Source organism: Aedes aegypti, chromosome 3 (genome assembly GCF_002204515.2).
Source record: "Aedes aegypti strain LVP_AGWG chromosome 3, AaegL5.0 Primary Assembly, whole genome shotgun sequence".
NCBI classification, from domain to species: domain Eukaryota; kingdom Metazoa; phylum Arthropoda; class Insecta; order Diptera; family Culicidae; genus Aedes; species Aedes aegypti.
In genome coordinates this window covers 157847401-157871823 of record NC_035109.1, presented here as the reverse complement: position 1 = coordinate 157871823, position 24423 = coordinate 157847401, and the positions used below count along the sequence as shown (strand labels likewise).

General features: G+C 37.9%; 1 protein-coding gene across 6 annotated transcripts in view; it reads right to left on the bottom strand.

The window, feature by feature from the left end:
- Window positions 1-24423, bottom strand: part of LOC5574550 (ras-specific guanine nucleotide-releasing factor 2) — a 714561-nt gene that overhangs the window by 480826 nt on the left and 209312 nt on the right. For 5 of the 6 annotated variants that reach the window (XM_021850760.1, XM_021850761.1, XM_021850764.1 and 2 more), the window contains one exon: window positions 3282-3302. The exons of the other annotated variant lie outside the window; for it this stretch is intronic. In XM_021850760.1, the coding sequence (XP_021706452.1) occupies window positions 3282-3302 (21 nt within the window). The remainder of the gene's footprint in view (window positions 1-3281; window positions 3303-24423) is intronic. 6 annotated transcript variants of the gene reach the window in all.

Here is a 24423-nt window from a genome sequence, read left to right as displayed (position 1 = left end):
CTCCTGAAGAAATCCCTGGGGGAACTGCTAAAGGAATTCTTGGAAGAATTTTTAAAGATATTCTTGAAGGAACTCTGGATGAAATCATTGGAGGAATTTCTGTCAAAATCCCGAGAAAAACTACTGATGGGATCCCTAGAGCAACGACAGACAGAGTCCATGGAGGAATTCCAGGTGGAATCTCTGAAATATCTCCTGATAGAATCCCAGGAGAAACTTCTGATAAAATCCCTAGTTGAGTTCCAGGTGCAATCCCTGAAAGAACATCTGATCGAATCTCTGGAGGAATTCCAGATGGAATCCCTGAAGAATTCCTGATGAAATACCTAGACGAACATCTGATGAAACCCCCAGAAGAATTCTTGATGGAATTCCTAGAGGAACTTCCGATGGAATCCAGAGAGGAAGTTCCAATGGAATCCCTAGAGCTAGTCTTGATAAAAACCCTGAAGGAACTTCTGAATGAAACCTTCGTGAAATTTATGATTGAATCTTTAGAAGTTCTCGTGATGTAGTGCCTTTTAGAATAGCCATAGAATTGAATTTTCTTTGAAAAAATATAAAATATTTTTTTAAGTGTGTATTTTTTTCTTGTAGGCCAAACGGTTAACTACAACTTCTTCATAGAACATTTTTCTCTTAAAACAACAGTTCCGGAGTTAGAATTTTTCAGGTAATTTGCATGCAAAAAATTATAGGCCATTTTCAAAAGTTATTCTCGAGTCAAAATGATCGATTTTCTATGAAAAACGCTTGTTGTGTCATACCAAAAACATGTGCAAAATTTAATGCAAATCAAAGATGGTCGAGCTCTGTGACTGACCGATTTGACATGGAATTCGTCTGGTTGAATCATGAAGGAGTTTTTGAACAATTCCTAAAGATATTACAAGAGGATTACCTAGAGAAATTCCTGATGGAATCCCTGTAGTACAAATCCAGGTACATTCCATGGATGGATTTTTTGTATCACAGGTGAAACTGCTGATGGATTCTCTGAAGATATTTCTGGAGAAATTGGTTGAGGAATAGTTAAAGAATCCTTGGTGAATTTGCTAAAAAAACGGTTAGAGATAGTTGGAAACGATAGTGAAATATATAGAAACAACTCAAGAGCGTGCATTTGATAGATCACTATGGTACCGACGCTGCGTAAATTCACGCATTTTGACTTTCCACCCATCTGCATCGGCAGTTCATGAGACGTCGAAGCTTCAATTTGACATGATGACGTCGGTGTTCGTCCAACATCCCTACAGACGGTACGATCAGTTCGTCGAACATATGGCTCAGCCCACCAGTGGTTTGAGCAAAATCAAACTCGTTTGATTTTGGCCGACCGTTTCGTCAACCGTCAAATTGGTTTCACAAACAGTCAAATTGGTTCGTCAAGCAACATCACACACGGTCAAACATAGCACTAACATGAGCATCAACCTGGGGGGCGGAGTCAATATTGGTCAAACCGTCTGAGCGTCTGTGGGGTGCATTACCGACGAAAACGGCAACAGCAGACCCGGTTCTTTCAGGAGAAAAAAACGCCGCATGGAGGTCTCCTGAAGTGCGAGGAGATGGAACAGCTGTGCCGATCAGTTCTATCAGAAGCTCAACGCATCCCGCAACGGCTTCGTGCCACGAGCCGAGACGTGCAGGGATAAGTATGGGAGCATCTTGACGGATGAGCGTGAGGTAATCGAAAGATGGAAGCGGCACTTCGACGAACATCTGAATGGCGCTGAGAGCACAGGCAATGAAGGTAGAGACAACGCAGGAAATGCCTTCGTCAGTACTGCGGAAAATGGAAACCAACCAGCCCCCACTTTGAGGAAGGTTAAGGATGGCATTCACCAGCTCAAGAACAATATAGCTGCTGGTAAGGATGGTATCGGAGCTGAACTCATAAAGATGGGCCGGAAAGGCTGGTCTTTTGTCTGCACCGGCTGATAGGCACAATCTGGGAAACCGAACAGCTACCGGAGGAGTGGAAGGAAGGGGTAATATGGCCCATCTACAAGAAAGGCGACAAGTTAGATTGTGAGAACTTTCGAGCGATCACCATTCTAAATGCGGGCCTACAAAGTATTATCCCAGATTATCTTCCACCGTCTGTCACCTGTAGTAAACGAGTTCGTGGGAAGTTATCAAACCGGCTTCGCAGACGGCCGATCGACAACGGACCAGATACTGTACGGTAAATCCTCCAAAAATGTCGTGAATACCAGGTCCCAACGCATCACCTTTTCATCGATTTCAAGGCGGCATACGAAGGTATCGACCGCGTAGAGCTATGGTTAATCATGGACGAGAACAGCTTTCCCGGGAAGCTCATGAGACTGATAAGAGCGACGATGAAAGGTGTGCAAAATTGTGTGAAGGTTTCAGGTGAAAATTCTAGTTCGTTTGAATCTTGCCGGGGACTACGACAAGGTGATGGACTTTCGTACCTGTTGTTCAATATTGCACTAGAAGGTGTCATGCCGAGAGCCGGGATTAACAGCCGGGGTACGATTTTAACGAGATCCAGTCAATTTGTTTGCTTCGCGGATGATATGGATATTGTCGGACGAGAATTTGAAAAGGAGGCAGACCTGTACACCCGCCTGAAACGCGAGGCAGCAAAAATTGGACTGGTGGTGAATGCGACCAAGACAAGGACGGTAGTCTTCTACGGGCATGAAACGTGGATGATGCTCGAGGAGGACTTGCAAGCACTTGGAATCTTCGAATGTCGGGTGCTTAGGACGGTCTTTGGCGGTGTGCAGGAAAACGGTGTACGGCGAAGGATGAACCACGAGCTCGCATAGCTCTACGGCAAACCCAGTATCCAGAAGGTGGCCAAAGCTGGAAAGATACGATGGGCACGAGATGCGGCCACGAACCGAGTATTGTGGCGTAAAATTGATGATTCAGTGTTATCTCCTCAAGGGAAACTACATAATTTTCAAAGCTATTTAAACTCAAAATAAGCATTTTCGTGTAAAAGCCGCGAAGTTTTGGTTTTGTTTCCATTGGCACCATCTAAAATTCAAAAATTTTTCCGCGAAATGCTATTGTTTCTAATATTATTTAATAGCATTATTTGGCGCTCCCCGTTAAAATAGTTCTACACGATTGCAATAATGTCACTAAACCTATTTGAGCAATGCATTCAGACAGTTCCAATGTTTCCATTAGGAACAAAATAAAACTACTGCTGATGGAAAATAAAAACGGAACTAAACGACAATCGTTCAACCCCATGAATGGATCCCTCTCCACTGGAGTGCACCACTACAACTTACCATAAAGGGTCAGGACCCATACTGTTTACGGGGTAAACCCATTGGGAGCAAAGTAATGTTGTTCAGTGAGTCGAGCGTGCAATTACAGCGATGAAAAATAAAAAAAAAATCACGGAACGGCAGCAGGTTGTACATTTCCAACCAGTTGTCATCATTTTTTTCACGCCCAGTTGAGTCGAAAAAATCACAGAATTACAGTTGAAAAATTGTCAAACGGCGGGTAAATGATGATTGCGGCGCGGCGAAAAGATTTTTTTTTTTCGATCGTCAGATGAATATTTTTTTAACGACCGATAAGAAGTTTTTATTGCATTCGGGACGAGTTGGAGGAGAAACGGGAGATGATAATCCGTGTACAAATTTGAATTGGGGGGAAACGGGAGGAAAGTTTCTCATACGCATACGGCGGCAGCGCCAATTTTTCGACGTGGCAGCAATGAAACCAGCATGGGTAAGCGAGAATGCGATATTAATAGGAAACGGATGTGTGCTCACATGGAAGCGCAGCGACCGACAGGATGACGCAAAGATAGCGACCGGAGCGCGTTCAAATGATAAATTTATTTATGATGTTTGAGGCGGTAGTCGAGCCATATTCGAAATTTATTTCGATCGGTTTGAATCGGTGGCCAAGGGGGATGGGGGATTTTTTATCATCAATTTTTATTCATATTCCCGGTTATCGGAGGTTTACAAGGGCATGAGCGAGTTCGTATTAATTACACAATGGCACAACGTGAATATGCATCGTATGGAACCGACAAGGTTGACGACGATGGCCAACAGAGCGAGGGCGGAGATTTTCAATTTATCAGAATACGCCACCAGGGGGATCCGGAAGTTCATTCACAATCGACCCCCATAGAGCACACATCAACCACCACAGGCAGGCAAAGCACATTCAATAGGAGACCAATGGAAAATAGTGTGCGATTGCAGGGTTCGTAGCAATATACGACAATGGCGCGGCGGAATGCATATATCCCCCCACACACATGACAGGACGAACCAACCATGACGATCCATATGACCATTCCAGAAGGCAATTGTCGGTTCGGTTGTTATGTTCATATTGTTAATCGCAAACCCCCACATCAAGCGATTAGTCGAAAGCCCCCCCGAAGGCAAAATGCGCAACAATAAATCATCGTCGGCCAGGATGGTTTTGATTTTCGGCATCGATTAGAAGAGGGATTACGTTTTGTAAGTGTCATCCGGTATTACAGGGACATTTTCATGGAGTGTTATTTCACATTCACAGATTTCACACGCACGACAAGAATAAACGAAAAAAATAACGAACGACAGCAAAACCAGAAACCCAATAAGGATTTGATGGTGGGGTGGAAAGTGACGATGATGATGATGAAGTGTGTTCCATTATGCGAATGAAAATCAGATGGATAACGTGTGCAAATAGTGGGACACAAAAAAAAGATATTCGAGCGCCATTTTTAGGAAGATTAGAGAATAACAGCAGGTAACAGGAACAAACGGTGAACACGAGAGTACAAATTTGGTCGGCAGCATAGCACAGTCACAGGTCCGATTTTGGCCATGTTTTTTTTTCGTTCACAGACACACGTTTCAGAGTTTGCAATCAATGGTCGTTCAATGCACAAACGTAATAAGACGTAATAAACATCCACAGTAATTCACGTACGTATGAAAGAGAGCGGAAAGGAAGAGAACGAGAACAAGAAAAAACCGGAATGAACATACACCTTCCAGACTGAAACATGGAGAAGATTGATGATTGTTTATTTTTTTGGAATTATAATTGATGATATCAATGGGTGAATGGACGTAATGACTTAAGATTGTTTTACCGCAGGCAGTTGGACTGTTGTTACTTGAAACTGATTTCAATGCTTCAACGGTATGGTTCAGCATCATATTTTCTGTCTCCATAGTATTACTTAGCTTACAATGATGAATGGAGATAATGAGCTTCTGATAAAAAAAAATATGCATATTTGGAAAATAATATAACAAAATATAAGCTCGAGATCTCTCTGAGTTTAAATATGTTCGGAAGTACAAATGAATGTCAGTTGGCATTTTCCACAGTAAAGTTTGAACGCTATACATCGTGACCCATCGAACTATTCCCAATTAACCTTCATCCAGCCAACATACTTTTCACATGCAAAAAATACACTAAAATGTGCATACCTTTTTTATTTCTAGATGGATTTTGTTGAAATTTTCAGAACTTCCCGAAAAACTCTTCTAGTTCATGGTCCAGGAAACTTGAGAATATGGTCCACGTGGTTCCGGAGTTATTCCGGATTGTCTTGGGGTACCAAAATTGGCCACATCGTCCATTCAACGGATATCTCAAAACCCAGATGAGCTAGAAGGTTAGTGTCTGTGGCAAAATTGTTCAGCAGACTAAGGGCTATCTGGCAATAACAAAATTAGTTGAGAATTTCTCCACTAGGTGACGCTAATAACAATTTTCTTCAATCATGTCTTCGGCGAAGTTGTTAAGCAGACCTACAGCTATCTGGAAGCAACAATCTCAATTGAGAATTTATCCGCTAGGTGGCGCCAGTTACTAATTTTCTTCAATCTTCTGTATCTCAAGATCCGGATGAGCTAGAAGGTTGGTATCTATGGCAAAGTTGTTCAACAGATCAAAGGCTATCTGGTAGCAACAAATCTAATTGGGAATGTATCCGCAAGGTGGCGTTAGTTACTAATTATCTTCAATTTTATGCATCAAAAGTTACAAGCAGATCATTGTTGGGTGGCTCCAGTTTGTCTTCGGCAAAGTAGACCAAGGATCTTTTCGTAATTGAAATTTCCTTTACTTCTCTGGGCATACAGTATCATCGTACCTGCCACGATGTACAAATACTAAAATGGCAACATTGGCAAAGAAAGCTCTTAGTTAATAACTGTGGAAGTTCTCATTGAACACTTAATTGAGAAGCAGGTTCTGTCCTAGTGATGACGTAATGCCAAGAAGAAGAACGAGCTATGGGCTAGTTCATCTCGGGACCAACGGCTTCACTTCCTTTCAGAAGGAAGTCTTCATTAAAATTTGTAATAATTATCTCTTAGATGGGTCGCATCCTAGGTCCTCATGTTCTAACCACTATCCCGTGCCCATTTCTACATAGAGTCCTAATTCTTTGTTTTTTCTGCTAGAATTATAACGAACCTTTCTAATGTAAACTATAACATTGGGTTTTGACAGACACTCAATGTGTTTTATGATTGAATATTTTCGACGGTATGAGCGTGAGCAACTGATTTTGCATCCAAAAATCATTTTGAGTATTTCGAAGCAAACAGATTTTGCTTTTGTGGGAGAACCTCATGGTTGAGATTTGAGTGTCAATGTACCAACACTGGATGTTCAATAGATCAAGGGCCATCTGAAATGGAAAACTGAACCAATATTCATTCGCTATATTGTGCTAGTAACCTCTCCAATATTCTGAATTTGGTGATCCTAAATAGCTAAAGAATGATTTGCCAAACAGTTCAGAGCCCCAATATCTGTCTGATAGTGATAAAATTGATTCAAATTTTGTTCCCTAGATGCCACTATTGATATTTTCATTGAATTTATCTAGTTCAACAGCATGATAAGCAGGAAGGTTACTTTTTCGGCATGTAATATTTGGCTGAAATCTACCTAATAGGGATCAAGTTGGTTTGAGTTTTAGTGGCGCTGCCGTATATTTTAAGGAAGAATTTAATTCCAAGATCCTTGTACACTAAAATATCGGTCTTTTAGGATTTTTTCAAGCAACAAAAATCTTCCTTAAAACAATCCAACGGAAATGTTATAGACAACGGTTTAAATGCTCAACTTGCTGCTCAACGCTAAGGTTTAAAGTTAGAGCAATCTGAGTACAAGTAAATGCTAAAGTAATAACAAATAATGTCACTGATAACAAAACTTGTTGATTTTTTTTGAGTTTTAAGTTATTCAAAACTTCCATTAGTTGATGTTCCTCAACTAGATATCGAAAACATTAATTTACTGGGATTGTGTGAAAAGTTATTTCCATGAATAATCAAAATGTAAGGGGATTTCTGTACCGAAAAAATCGATACTCAATGCGTAATGCTTATATATAGCTTAGCTTAGCTTAGCTTAGACTGACTACACATATCAATGGTTGCTATTCCGTGATTGACCGAGGTCAGTGAAAATGCACAAAGAATCAACTAGAAGATCGGCTGGGATTGGCCATAATCTTCTTCAGTGTGCATAATTCAGTGCCTCTATTTTTACATGGTCAATAACGGCGCCGGCCACGTCCTTGCAGTCAGGTGGGATTGGGGGAAGGAAGTTAGTGTGTAACCTTTGCTATTTGGAGACCGTGTTTGCCTCTGCATCTCCACAAAGGTTACTGGGAGGGATGTTTGTTAATGGGGAGGATCGTTGGGTCACAGGATTCACTTTGATCAGCGATTAGACCATGATAAACAATTATTTGTGAGCTATAAATATGCTTAGGGGGAGATCCCCCAGTACCGGACAGCACCCAATACCGGACAAAGTCGAAAAGTTAAGAAATCATGGTCCAATCAAGATGGTGTATTAGTAGAAAAGGAAGCTGTTATGGAGACTAATGTTTGCGTAGAACAGCACATCCTTCAAATATGCATGCCTTTTTAAAAAAATAGAAAAGTTTGAAAATCTCAAAAAAATTGACGTATTGCCTTAATTTTGAGCCTTTTTAGTAATTATTTTGAATATGAAAAAATACTTTGGATCACGAAAGCATGTTCGAACATAATCCTAATTTGTTGTATGTGAATGTATCTGTACCATAATTGAACTAAATATGGACATATTACAACTCTGGTTAAGCACCTCCTGTCCCCCAGTTTCGGACAGCTTGATTTGTCATATGATTACAGAGATAATTATTGCACCAGTGTCTCAAAATATATTCATTTTTCATGGATTCTGTCGATCATAGTATCAACCATGCAATAAAATTAAGGAAAATGAACATTCAGAACAACATCGTAAAATGTGCTATTTTTCATCATATGTAAAAGAGGGTTTTGATGGACAAATTGCAAACGAATAAAAACTCAAATTGTTCTTGTAAATGTTGCATATGCATTGAGTTGTCAATTATATACTTTTCCTATAGTAAACACATTCAATGATGTTCATATTTACAGAATTCGAGGCATTTCCAGATCGTGTCCGGTATTGGGTGCCACCTTTCAAGATCGATCAATTTGGTACGAAAATACATCATCAAAATGCAATGTCAAAATTCATGTTTATTTATTCAAATTAATTTTTGTACACTATAAAAATGATTATATTTATTATGACACCCGAGCACATAAACCCAATATTTTTCGAATTATGAATTTAGTGGCTTAAGTATCCGGTACTGGGGGATCTCCCCCTATATGTAAATATAATATTTTCATTTGGTATGAACAATATCTATGTAGAGAAAAATTATGCCGACACTTGAGGTGACGAACCTTTCAAAGTTTGTTGAATAAAGTGAACCTTTCGCAAGTCTACACTCGTAGTGTCGAACCATTCTAAGTTTTTTTTTTTAATTACAAAAATAAAAGTAAAAGGAAAAAGGTGTTTTGAGAAAAAAAATGGACGAAAATAATTTATGAATCAGAGTTTATGTCGACACTCACAGTGACGAACCTCTCATAGTTTGTTGAAAAATCATATTTACGTCTCACCGTTGTAACGATCAAAGGTGCAATCATACATATTTTATAGATTAGAAATAGTAGCATGAAACGAGCTCACCAATTGATCCGTCATCCTTGAGCAGCAACAATCCACTTTCAGCTTCACTCGTTTGCTCGGCTATATAAAAACACATAGATAAAATGGGCGCGCGACCCGAGAAGGAAAACAACTGACGACTGCTCGGACTTTCTTGACGCTTTGCCCAGGAGCAAGCGTCAACGTCGAAAGATCAAAAAGAACTTATCGATCACGCCACTTTTTCACTTTCACTCGAACGACGCGCGACATGTTTGATCCTGCCCTCATCGCCGGCCCCCGCAGGAGCAAGCGTCAAGGTCGAAGGATCAAACACAACTCGCTCAATGCGTAATGCTTATACATATGCACAAAAATCGAAAAGTTATTTGGAATAGTTTTGTATGGTAAAATTCGTCTCATAAATAACAGTATTGGACAAAACATATGCAACTTTTTCGATTTTCCATACAAAATGGTCAACTTTGGTAAGCTAGATCTCAGTTATTTATGGGTCGATTTGAATGAAATATTCACAGAGCATCAGACTTAACTTGAATTTTGACATATATGTTTAAAGAATTTTTCCAACACGAGTTTAAAAGAAATAACGATTTTACTAAACTTTAATTTCCACGAAAAATTCAAAATTATTTATTTGAAAATCACATAGCCCTACAAAAAAATTGTTTTCTGCAAACTTGTTCGGCTCGTCAACCTACAACTTTGCTGAAGATAACATGAAGCTATTTCTTCAATTTGTTTAATTACGCCAATTTTAAAAAATCGTCAAAAAATTCATTTTGGGTGAATCGTTATTGTTTTTAAACTCGTGATTGAAAAAATCACTCGAAAATGTATGTTGAAAATTAAGTTATTTCTGAAGCATTATAAAAATTTCATTCAAAACGGTCTATGAATTACTCAGATGGAATCCTCTAAAATTGACCATTTTGTAAGGAAATCGAAAAAGTTGCAAATGTTTTGTCCAATACTGTATGTACTTCACGATATTGAAAAATATATTCAGGAAAGTATTTTAGTACCGCTTGTACATAATGGGTAAAAACAAAATTCCTCACAAACGTCTTTTTCAAACAAACGTTTTGATATTCGGGGTTTGCTGCGAAGCTAGGGGATAAATTTTTAATAATATTTGCAACTGCCCAAAAATCCTTGATCTGCTGAACAACTATGTCGAAGACACCAACCCTCTAGCTTATCAATATCTCGTGATATAGGAGATGGAAGAAAATTTTTTACTAGCGCAAGCTGGTGAATAATTTCCCAATCACTACCAGATAGCTCTTGGTCTACTAAACGACTTTGCCGAAGACACTAACCTTCTAGCTCAACAGGATTTTGAGATATAGAAGATTGAAGAAAATTTATAACTGGCGCCACCTAGCAGAGAAATTCTCAACTAATTTTGTTACTGCCAGATAGCCCTTAGTCTACTGAATAACTTTGCGGAAGACTCCAACCTTCTTGCTCATCAGGATCTTGAGATATAGAAGATTAAAGAAAACAATGTAATTGCCGCCACCTAGCGAATAAATTCCCAATAACGATTGTTACTGACGGGTAGCCCTTAGTCTGCTGAACAACTTTGCCGAAGACACCAACTTTCTAGCTCATCTGGGTTTTGAGATATGGGGCGGTCCATTAATTACGTAAGGCAATTTTCGGGATTTTTCAACCCCCTCTCCCCCCATGGTAAGATTTTTTGTATGAAAATTAAAAATAAATTATATGGCGCGTAAGAAATTCCAAAACCCCCCACCCCCCATAACCCCTTACGTAATTAATGGACGACCCCTATCCGTTGAATGGACGATGTGGCCAATTTTGGTACCCCAAGACAATCCGAAATAACTCTGGAGCCACGTGGACCATATGCCGATGGTTGCTACTCCGTGATTGATCGAAACTGGTAAGAATTGCTCTTCGATCCAAATGAATAAGAGATGGAACGTTCCGCTTACTCTCGAAGTGCACAATTTCTGAATTAATTTATTTATTTCGTCAAGCATAAATAGACTACACACAATAATTAAATTAATGTCTTTCATGCTATGGATTACTTCTATTGTCCTTGTCAGCTATTCTTTGCTCATATAAATGCCAATTAATTCGAAATGTGCATTATACCCAGACCACCAGGATGCACGTATAACAAAATCAATTTTGTGCAGAGTTCGTTTGGTATGATTTATCTGCTAATAATTTTCTTGCTCTTAAGGTGCAAGTAAAAATGAAGCAAATGTCAAAAATGAAAAAGCAGTTTTTGCCCTTGAGATCAACAAATCGGAAAATATAAAAACACACAGCTTTTTTATTTTGGAAATAGAACAGCTGTGTGTTTTTATTTTTTTCGATTTGTCGATTTTAACGGCGAAAACTGCTTTTTCACTTTTGACATTTGCTCCATTTTTTACTTGGGCCTCAAATGCCGAGAGGATGTGTAAAAGTTTAATTGAGAGAGAAGTGCAACTGAGTATACACGGTTCGAAATAATATTGTTGATGAAGAGAATCATTGCGGATTCCCGGCGTTGCATAAGTGTTTCCAAGTTGATGAGCATGCAGCGTGCTTCATATGACGGAAGTGGCAGTACAGTTCAATTAAATTTCCGAATGGCGTATAAAACGAATTACTGATGTACTGATTGTGTTAAAATTATGGCCGTGTGGTTAGTGTCGTCAAGAACATCGTGTTAAGGGGGTGTGGGTTCGATTCCCGCTCATTGAAACTTTTCGTCAGGAATGTTCTCGGCTGAGCCATTGGAGCATGTTTGTCCGTTGTCTAGTGTTAAGTAACAGTCTGTGTAGCTAAATGTCTTTTTATTATATGCATTCTTCATGTATGACAGTATTCCAGAATCGGTCTTATATATGTAATATACAGTAATTTAACAATATATGAGTGTTGAAAATTCTTACTGAACCTCCTAATGAAGCCAAGCATGCAGTTTGCTTTCTTTATTATGGAATACCTAATAATGTTCTACAAAAGTGAGTTTTGAGTCAAGGATAACGCCCAAATTCCTAACAGTTTTACACTTCGGCACTACTTGATTTCCTAAATATACTTTAAGGCTCAAGAATCCATCATTCAATCATCAGCAATCTACAAAAATTTAAAACCAGTTTATTCGCATAAATTCAAAGCAATCCTCTTGAAAATCTATCACCGCATTACAGATAGCAAGGGCAATGCAATGACAGGTTCTCTTGAACATTGCTTAAATGTTAAGCAAAACAACTGGTTTTGAAAAACGTTGATGGTTATTTTTTTCATCATTGGAGGTGTTACATATTGTCGACTAAATGCTATTGAATTACAGTTTAAAAAATTTAGTTGGAGTAGACTTTGTTGCATTAAATGAAGAATAAGTCAATTTCATTCTGGAATTCTTCTGCTTCGCTAGAATGACTAACTTCCATGAAGAGCTTCATGCCGTCTGCATATATAAGAAATTTTATTTTTCTAAGTATAATGGAAATGTCGATTACATACAAAATAAAAAAAATTCTAACTAATAAAGAAAAAGCTCAAAAACTGGCAATACAGTTTAAAACCCAAGCAACCAATAGTTCGGAATGTACTTAAGCAGTGAACTCTATAGTACACTGTTGGTATAATCTAGTTCAAGTGTAACTTTTTCGCTGATTAAGAGTACACTACGAATGTTAACAGAACTTGATTCTCGGAAAAGTAACTCATGAACCCATCATCAACTAGAAAGTTCAGAACAAGTTTGAATTGATCTTCTTTACTACTTGAAAGTTAATAAGCAGCTTAAACGTATTTTATGTAAACTGTAAAGTTCGAATAACTACTTAAAAAGTGAGCTGATTAAGCCAAAACATACCCTTTTATCCGAACTTTTGGTCGCTTGGGAAGCGAGTACAATTTTAATTTAAGACTTTCTAGTCCAATAGAAACTAGAGTTACTCAGGATTTCTAAAACATTCTTAATCAAAAAGAAAATTCAATAATATCAAAGCCCCTGGCGATGATAGATCTTTTTGCATCTTCATCAAGTAACTTCCAGAAACAAGCTTATCATTTTTAGTTTATATATTTAACAAATGTAAAGTGACCAGACGTCCCGCGTTTCACGGGACAGCACAATTTTCAAATTAATATTACAGCGTAAAATCTATTTGTTTGAGTGAAAAAAGCATTTAGATCATGTTTTAGGCCTAAAATGATTGTAAAATACACATCCAATACGGAAAATGTTTGATTAGGAACGAGATCTGACAGGGCGTCCCGCGTTTCGCGGGACATATATGATCGCTTTAAACCAATGTTTCCAGTTGGCATCTTTTCCTGGCAAATGGAAAAATGCCAAGGTGGTACAAATTTTAAAACCAGACAAAAATCCTGCCAAAGCTTTTAGCTATCGCCCATTCAGCTTGCTTTCCTCTATCAGTAAACATTTCGAAGAGGTCATTTCAAAAACGAAAATTCAAATTTTGCTAAAGAACAGTTGGGATTTCGAAATAGACATTCGACCACTCTCCAACTTTTACGTGTAACACATTAAATTCGTTTCAACAAATCTGAAGGCTATTCTACTGGTCTTGCTCTAATACAGATAGAATAAACGTTTGATAGTGTTTGGCATAAAGGCTTGATTGTAAAATTAAAAACAAACATAGGAGAAAGGTATCGACCGTGATTGTTTTATAATATTTTTGTTTATGGCTATATCGGTCATGCGACTCAAAGTAAAAGGGAGTCTATAGAATTTTTTTTCTCAAATGATAGAAATGAATAGGTGGATAGGCTTTGAACCAACCATTATCCAGTAGGGAAGCTAGGTAGAATACAGGACGCTTCTATGCATATTGACTCTAAAATGGCTTGCTCAATTTACACCACCTCATAAAATTTAAATCTCTTGTTGCTCCCTTGCGACGCCTATCCACCTATTCATTTCTATCATTTGAAAAAAAAATCTTCTATAGACTCCCTTTTCCTTTGAGTTGCATGACTGATATAGCCATAAACAAAAATAATATCAAAATAAATAATTTTCAAATAGGCATTGTTAGAATAATTTCAAGTTATCTGTCAAATCGTACACTTCAGGTTAATTATCGGAACTCCAAATCTGGTGTTCTTCAAGGCAGCATTTTGGAGCCAATATTATACAATATTTTTACATCCGACATGCCTGAATTAATGAAAAATTGGTCCTTTCTGTTTTCTCAAATTGGTGGACCCCTCGTACGCCAGCTAGCTGAACAGTTTGCGAAAAAGCCCATTTTTGGATAAATCTTGGGTATTTCTTCACGTGATATGTCTCAAATTTCACTTGGAGCACATAGCATCTTAGTGGCATCGTATAGAGAAAGGATATAGCTTTCACTTAAACTTGAAAAAAAAAAATCGTATTTTCGCCATTAGCGCACCGCTCGTTTTGAATTCTGAGATCACCATCAAAAAGCTGAGGAAAAATTGCGTAAGATAGGCTACAAAAACTAGATAAGCAAAGGTATTTACTCTATGATATGAACGATTTTCTAAATCATGTTCTACTATTTTGACGTATATGGCGAGTGCAATCGATGCAAACATCATTTTGTGTACAACAAAAAAACAAGTTTTCAATCGTTGGAGTATTATTTGAGACAGATGAAGAATAGAAGTATTATTTTGAGTGAAAAATCTGGCGGTCATCTTGGATTTTGACGACATCTTGATTTTAACTAGAAGAATTAATTTTTCACCTTGATAGTACTCAGCATGTCGAATTTAGAGGCTACCAATAAAAATAGGTACGTATACTCGTCTTCTTATTCTTCTTCATTTTCCTGACGTTCGGCAGGCCTGGTTTAAGCGAAAATTGCTCACGTACTACTTATACTTATTCTGGCATTAAAGAATTCAAACGCACGCAATAGAACTAACACAGAACGACAGATAGTAGACCAAACCTAAATTATTCCGATAGGGCATCTTTGCTACCAATAGACATTGAAGCATAGATAGAAGGGTCGCCAAAAAGAAATTTTCGCCATAAGCCAATAGTCCGTTATAAGTTTAAAATAAAACCACCCAAGTGTAAGATTTTTAAATTTAAAATAATGTTACAGCATGTACCTACAACAAATTTACCAGACAGTTACAGTTAGACAAAACTTAAGAACAATAACGACAGAATTAGTGTAACTTGTACTGACAAGACTATTTAACTGACCACATTATTAGTAGCATATTTACACACTTCCAGTTCCCCCTGAAGAAGACACCAACCCCGTGTCGAAACGTTGGGCAAGTAATAAACCTCGTTTTATTCCCGAAAAGACTGCGTAGCCGTTAAATCCGAACGAGAAATTCCAACGGCCGAATTTTATTTGATGAGTGCTCTTCAGGATATTTCTCAACTCAATAACCTGATAGCCCTACATGTATTTCCTCTTCTAGAAACCCATCTTCAATTTATTTGGTCTAAGCCGACTCTAGTCACCTTTTTACCTAACCGGTAACTCAAGCTTATTTTGATTCTGATCATGTCCCTGTTACATTTCAAATATCCCATGAAGCGATTCTCAATCCTATCAGCTCCGCTATCAATTATTAAAATTTGCAGTTTGCTCTCATCCATCAGTAAACTTTTTGAACTTATTCTGGTCATTTTGAACAGAATGATGGTCCACATCAACGAAAATTCATTTTTGCCAATGAACAGTTCGGATTCCGCCATGGACATTCAACCACCCATCAACTTTTACGTTTAACAAATTTGATCCGTTCGAACAAATCTCAAGGCTATTCTACTGGTCTTGTTCTTCTAGACATAGAAAAAGTATTTGACGGTGTTTGGCATGAGAGCTTGATCATAAAATCAAAAAACTTTAATTTTCCAACGTACATTATTCAGGTTAATTATCAGAACTCCAGATCTGAAAGACTTCCTGTAAGAGCTGGTGTTCTTTAAGGCAGCATAAAACAATATTTTTACATCTGGGCATTTTTTTAAATTATCGGACAGGTTTGGGCCGGAGATTCTCCGATTTGCATTAAAATTTCACCAGAGGTAGAGCTCGTGGATACATGACCAAAAGTGAAATTCAAAAATTATATGATGGCATATTTTCCCGGAAAACTCTAGATGAATTTTCACGATTTCTCTATATACCTAAAACTTTGAAAATTCATATCTCCTGAACTATGCATTGTAGAACAAAAGATTTTTAGTGAAATCGAAAGAAAATTTTCTCAGCAATCTATTAAAAATATAAAAAGAAAAACATTTCTCGGAAAATTTTTCACCATGGAGAAAATTGTCGGAAAAATAGCGAAAAAACTATCGTCTGTATCATGAAAAATTTTCAAAAAAATATTTTTTGTTTTATCAATCTATACTCTAACTTTCGTCCATAGACGCCAAAGTGGTATCTTTTACCGTTTAGGCGACTGAACCGAAAAACCGATGACCACCCGCACGCTATGGGAAGAAAATGTTTTCTATTGTGGGCCTCATAACCGTGCGCTAACGGCGGCAGTAATTTACACGCAGTGTAAGTGTAACACAGTAAACCATCCTTTCCTTTCCAGTCAGAAGAAGCTTTTCGTCAATCGGACCACTCTCCTTTGGTCTGTTGGGTGTTTTGTGTGCCCTTCATCAGCAACGTTATTTAGTATTAAAGCTAACAGCCTCTATGAAAGCCGCACGGGAAGTTCTTGTTACAATCAATCATTATGGTAACGTTTGAAGGATCAAATCTCAAGATCCACTTTCTTTGAAAACTTATGAATATATTGTTAATATGTTGTTTAGGCCAGGACGTCTTTCCTACGTTGTGTCTTTTACGATACAACGGACGGCAAATCAAGCGAACGGCTTCACTTTAACAGATTTATTACCACTGAGAGGCAGCATGCCTACTCGGTGGAGAAACGAAAGAAACTACATTCTCACAAATTCAATGGGTGCGCCTTATATAGGCGCACGATACGGCCAGACAAAACATACAATAATTATTCATTACGTGCGTACGCTTCTCAATACAGTTTGGCGCGCTGTTGGGTTGGAGCCAACTGTAGAGGCTGCACGCTCACTGGCAGTGGAATATTCCACAGCAGCCATCAATGGAACAATATATAGCGTCCCTGAGTGTTATACAATTGATTGATATTATATACATGCAAATACTATACTATATTCTTCCAAGGAACAATCAGAATTTATATCAAATATATCACTTTGTATAGAAAACAAAACAATTTTTTTTCGCGCGCTTTTAGTTAATTATCTAATCATTTGATAAACTGAACGAAATTTGAAAAAAGCAAGAAAATTACAAATAGCACTTTAGATTCTACCCCATTACCCCGAGTCCCATTACCCCGAATGCCATTAACCCGAACGCCATTACCCCGAATTCCAAAACCCCGAACGACCCATCACCCCGAATGACATTACCCCGAATTCCACAATCATGGGGAAATGTCATCAATATCATCATGTCAAGATAATTGTGAATTCGGGGTGATGGCATTCGGGGTAATGGGGTAGAATCACTCAGTTATTATGTTTCTCTCACTCGCTTCCACGCACAGTCGGGAGCGAGAAAGCCGTTTTTTTTAACCAAGCCAAACGAATGCAATACCAAAATTCGGACAAAGGACAAACATTTGAAAAGGGCCCAAGAGGTCTTGAGCCTTTTTTCAGAAACGTTGCTGTTGAGCCCTTTTTAGCCCGCCCACGCAAACTAAACCCACTATCAGAAAGATTGGTGTTAGCAATAGAAATAATAAACCACAGAAGACGAATGTCGCTGGCGTCGCTGTCGGAACATCTTTTGCTGGCGGAGATAGGCGGGGCTATAAATGTCAACGCGAAAATGTATGCAGTTTGACACTTATGTACCCAACATGTTTCTGAGCGAGAACAAAGGGAACACCAGCGACATTCGTCCTCTATAGTTTTCTATCTCTATTGTGTTAGCTCTTCCTGATAGTGGTATTTGTGAGCGTGATCGAGTTGAATTGGGTTCAACAGCGGCTTGCAAAGCCAATGTTTACCAATGTCGATGTGCCCTTTTGAAATGTTTGTCCAGGAATGATTGTTTACATTCTGATTCCGTTCGAATGGCATTCGGGTTTGAGTGCTAATGAGCGTTCACTGACTGGCAGTCCACACCACGGAATGATTCAGTGAGAAGGAATCCTCTCAGTCAGTTCAATGAATTCGGCGAATGGATGCTAAGTGCATTAACTAGTGCCTCGCAGATACAAGTGTATTGGTATTCACTTCTCTTCGCGTTCCTTCCGATTGTCGCTTTTACACAATCGGTTTCGACGCTTTCATGCTACACTCCGCCTAGGACGGTTCAGTTATCACTGAATGTTCGATAGCAGCAGATTTTTTGCTATTTTTCATCGGTGGCGTTCGGGTGAGTGAGTGAATTTTCCCATGCTAGCTGAGGGTCAGTTCCTATTACCTATATTATTTAATGTTAGGATCGTTTTCAATTAAAGACTGTTGGTCTCAATGGTAAAGGTTACGAATAAAGGACATACAAAACACCCAACAGACCAAAGGAGAGTGGTCCGATTGACGAAAAGCTTCTTCTGACTGGAAAGGAAAGGATGGTTTACTGCGTTACACTTACAATGCGTGTAAATTACTGCCGCCGTTGGCGCACGGTTATGAGGCCCACAATAGAACACATTTTTCTATGAGAAGCGTGCATGTGGTCATCGGTTTTTCAGTTCTGTCGCCTAAACGGTAAAAGATACCACTTTGGCGTCTATGGACGAAAGTTTCTCCGGAATGCGAACTTTCTTCTAAGGGTGAAATGAATAATAATGATAATTGTATCGAAATGAGCAATCAGTTCGATGCTCTAGACAAATTTTCCGAACACCAAATCGAAGCAGCCTCTAGCCCAGGCTCTTTGATTCAAGTGAGGAAGCAAAGAGTGCCACCTATCGTGGTCAGTTGTTCCGAATTTGGGGGATTTCGGCAGGAGATCTTGAACTCCATTAGGGGAATCAAGGTTTCCTTCCAAATCGCAAAGAAAGGAGACTGTCACGTTTTGCCGGAAACTCTTAAAGATCGCGAACTCCTTCTCAAACATCTTGAAGAGAAGAAGCACACATTTTTTACTTATGACGACAAAACTGAACGTTTGTTCAAAGTTGTCTTGAAAGGTCTCTCAAGTGACCATAAATCACCTGAAGAGATCAAAAATGGAATAAATGATTTACTTGGATTCTCCCCAGTCCAAGTAATCATTATGAAAAAGAGAACCCAATCTAGCATTGTTCGGAAAGGGCTTTCTCAAGAATATTATTTAGTTCACTTTAACAAAATAGAACTAAATAATATTAAAGCTTTAGAAAAAGCAAAACTTTTGTTTGTTGTCCGTGTGACATGGGAACATTTCCAGAATCCTGGAGGAAATTACCAGAACCCCACTCAGTGCCGTCGGTGCCAAAAGTGGGGTCATGGTACAAAAAATTGTCGCATGGATGCTAAATGCATGATTTGCGGAGGTTCTTCTCACGCCAAAGACGTCTGTCCAGTGAAGGAAGATACCATCAAATTCATATGCTGTAATTGCGGGGCTAACCATAAGTCCAATTTTTGGAATTGTCCTTCACGCAAAAGGGTCATTGAGACTCGTGCCAGGCAGATCTACCCACGGTAAATCCTTTGCCGAAATCGTAGCAGGAAATACGAACTCCACCCCTGTTCGATCCATGGGTACCCATCCTACTTGTTTCGAATCAAATGGAAAAAACCCTACCGCCGCTGGTAACTCCGCTTCTTCGTCTACCGGAAATTCCAATGGGAAATCACATGACATGTCTGCCTCTGATTTTAATTTTCTAACTGAACAATTGAATCTAACGATTGATGCAATGTTCAAAGCCACCAATATGACTGAAGCAGTCCAAGTAGGTGAAAAATTTACAAATCATATTGTTATTGGATTACGTTTTGTCTAATGGATCCAAATAATAATTTAAATATTTTAAATTGGAATGCTCGTTCTCTGAATGGTAAAGAGGACGAGCTGTTTAATTTTCTTACGGTTAATAACGTGCATATAGCAGTTATTACCGAAACGTATTTAAAACCTGGATCTAAACTCAAAAGAGATCCTAACTTTTTTGTTTATCGTAATGATCGACTTGATGGGGCATATGGGGGAGTTGCAATTATCATTCATAGGCGTATAAAACATCAACTGTTTTCGTCATTTGAAACTAAAATTTTTGAAACTTTAGGTGTTTCTGTTGAAACACAGTTTGGTAAATATACTTTTATAGCTGCCTATTTGCCTTTTCAATGCTCTGGACAGCAAGTTAATTTGCTCCAAACTGACTTGCGTAGATTGACTCGCAATAAGTCAAAATTTTTTGTCATTGGTGACTTCAATGCCAAACATCGGTCATGGAATAATTCTCAAAGTAATTCCAACGGCAGAATTTTATTTGATGAGTGCTCTTCAGGATATTTTTCAATTCAATGCCCTGAGAGCCCTACATGTTTTTCATCTTCTAGAAATCCATCTACGATTGATTTGGTCTTAACCGACTCTAGTCATCTTTGTAGCCAACTGATTACTCATGTTGATTTTGATTCTGATCATGTCCCTGTTACATTTCAAATATCCCAAGAAGCGATTCTCAATCCTATCAGCTCCACTTTCAATTATTTACGAGCCGACTGGAATATATATAAAACGTATGTTGACTCTAATCTTGTTGTTAACATTTCTTTAGAAACTAAACTTGATATTGACAATGCTCTTGAAACTTTAACAAATTCCATTGTTGAAGCCCGGAAAATTGCAATTCCAAAATGTGAAGTAAAATTTGAATCCGTGATTATAGACGATGATCTTAAACTCTTGATCCGTCTTAAAAACGTGAGGAGAAGGCAATTTCAACGCACTCGCGATCCTGCTATGAAAATTATATGGCAGGTTTTGCAGAAAGAAATCAAGAAAAGTTTTGCTCAATTAAGAAACAAAAATTGTGAAGATAAAATGTCTCAATTGAACCCTGGCTCTAAGCCCTTTTGGATATTATTTAAAATCTTGAAAAATCCTCAGAAACCAATACCGGCATTTAAAGAGGAAAACAAATTATTACTAACTAATTGCGAAAAAGCTCAAAAACTTGCTATGCAGTTTGAAAGTGCGCACAATTATATTTTAAGACTTACTAGTCCAATTGAAAATGAAGTTACTCAGGATTTCGAAAATATTCTAAATCAAGAGAACGTTTTCGAAAATGCCTGGGAGACTGATTTGGAAGAAGTGAGAACTATTATTAAAAAATTCAAAAATATGAAAGCTCCTGGCGACGATGGAACTTTCTACATCCTCATCAAGAAACTTCCAGAAAGTAGCTTATCATTTTTAGTTGATATATTTAACAAATGTTTTCAATTAGCATATTTTCCTGACAAAAATGCTAAGGTTGTTTCAATTTTAAAACCAGACAAAAATCCTGCAGAAGCTTCTAGCTATCGTCCAATCAGTTTGCTTTCCTCCATCAGTAAACTTTTTGAAAAGGTTATTTTGAACAGAGTGATGGCCCACATCAACGAAAATTCAATTTTTACCAATGAATAGTTCGAATTCCGCCATGGACATTCGACCACTCATCAACTCTTACGTGTAACAAATTTGATCCGTTCCAACAAATCTGAAGGCTATTCTACTGGTCTTGCTCTTCTAGACATAGAAAAAGCATTCGACAGTGTTTGGCATGAAAATTTGATTGTAAAATTGAAAAACTTTAATATTCCAACATACATTGTTAGAATAATTCAAAGTTATCTGTCAAATCGTACACTTCAGGTTAATTATCAGAACTCCAGATCTGAAAGACTTTCTTTAAGAGCTGGTGTTCCTCAAGGCAGCATTTTGGGACCAATATTATACAATATTTTCACATCTGACTTACCTGAGTTACCTCAGGGATTGAAAAAATCTTTGTTTGCGGATGACACAGGCCTCTCCGCCAAAGGACGAAGCCTGCGTGTCATCTGTAGTCGATTGCAAAAAAAGTTTGGATATTATTTCTTCATACTTGCAAAAATAGAAGATTTCTCCTAATGCTTCCGAAACTCAACTAATAATATTCCCACATAAACCAAAGGCTCGTTATTTGAAACCTTCAAGTAGACATGTTGTCACAATGAGAGGGGTTCCAATAAATTGGTCAGATGAAGTTATGTATCTAGGGCTCATGCTAGATAAGAATTTAACTTTCAAAAATCACATTGAGGGCATTCAAGCCAAATGTATCAAATATGTAAAATGTCTCTATCCCCATATTAATAGAAAATCAAAACTTTGTCTTACGAACAAACTTTTGATATTCAAACAAATTTTCAGGCCAGCCATGTTGTATGCTGTACCAATATGGACTAGCTGTTGTAATACCAGGAAGAAAGCTCTGCAGAGAATTCAAAATAAAATTTTGAAAATGATTCTGAGACTTCCTCCCTGGTATAGTACCAATGAGTTACATAGAATATCCAATGTTGAAACATTGGAACAAATGTCAAATAAAATAATAAATAATTTCAGGCAAAACCCGTTACAATCTTCTATTGCCACGATTAATGAGTTATATGTTTAGGTTAAGTTAGGTTAAGTATATTCAAAGCGTTTTTTTTCTCTTATAAGCAGGTGAAATCAACTCGCCGATTGATGGAGCGCGATGAGTGCCCACGTTGGTAGTGGACATTCGATTCAAGCATAGATAAACGGACCTGATATCCAACAGTACTTTATAGGTTACGTTCTAAGAAAGCTTTTCTTTTATCTTGCAATCAACATTGAAAACAAAGGGTAATTTTTTCAAGCATTTTCTTTACTCAATGCTCAGTAAATTCATGAGCAAATTAAATGTAACATCCTATTTCACTGCGGAACACGTTTTTGTCTCAAGCACCAAAATACCACTATTACTCAATTAGGGGCTGCTGAATCCATTGCCATTTTCAAAAATATCATAGCACGTCTAGTTTTTGAGATATTGACTGTTGAAAATGCTAAATTTTACGATTTCAGCCAACTTGCATACAAGTTTTCCAACTTGTATAGCAATTTATTTGCTTAATTTGTCACAAAATTCAAACTTCATGTGTTAAACAATACTTTTCAACGAAGTTCATAATTCTTCCGCTAGTAAAATGTTATTTTTTGGTGGTTCTGAAAAGTATTGTCTTATGCCATATAAGTGAAACGAAGAATTTTATATGGAGATTGCAAGCATGTTAAAAAAACAATTTAAACTGAATTTAATGGCAAAATTTACAATCAAATTATATCTAAACTGAAAGTTCAAGTTCTATTTTGCATGATTGATGGATTAAATCACAAAAAAGATTGATAAATTATACTTTAAATTTCATGTAAACATTGATAAAACCTGTGTTTTGTACAACTTTGGCGACCTGTAGCTAAAAATTGTGACGTGCTAGAACATTTCTGAAAACGGCATCAAATTCAGCGACCCAAAATCTACTAGAGACACATAATTTGATCCTTGAGACACGCAAAAATGTCATTTTTGTTACGCTGTGTTTGCAATCAAAGAACTAAGGTTCTGATCCTTTGGAGAAAAGTTAAGTGCTAAACGAACCACATTCTTGCTTCTCCTATTTCAAAACAAAATCATTGGATATTGATCTTAAGCATCAATTAACACCTGGCACTTAATATTGTTGCAAAACATTTCTTCCATCTAGATAAAGTGAGCTCTGAAGAGCTTCCCTCGTACGCCAAGTGCGATCCATTGCATAAACACGTGTACGTACTTTCGCCTGAAGTGCGCACAAAATCACTTGAAACGACAGGTACCGATTGCGTGTGCTGCACTTGTTTTCATAAATCATAAATTTTCCTGTCGGCAACAGTGACGGCATAAACATTCTCAGCTTAAAAGGAAACTCCCCCTCTCGCCCATTTTGACCCGTTCAGTTGCCGGTGCTACACAAAGAACCTGTTTTGTTCTAAATTTCCCACACGGCTGAATGGATGAGAAACACGCCCTGAAGTCCTAAACTTTATCACAAATGCTGCCTTCCCTGGCGTAAACCGGTATGCAATCTGAACTGGGTGGACTGACATATTTTAGGACTTAACAATAATTTTCAGTGGCAGCATCTCCGAAGAGGGCCCGGTCAAATGAAGAAACAATAAACGGGACCGGCTTAGTTCTGGCTGGACACGGCGTTTAATCGGCCAATGTTTATTCAAATAAAATGGCATCACAAAAAAATATTTTTATTTGACATTTTTTTTTCCAATGTTTCAACGTTGGATTTTCTATGTAATTCGTTTATACTTTATCAGAGAGGGAGCTTTAGAACTATTTTTATATATTTTTTTCAATATTCTGCAGAGCATTCTTTCTGATATT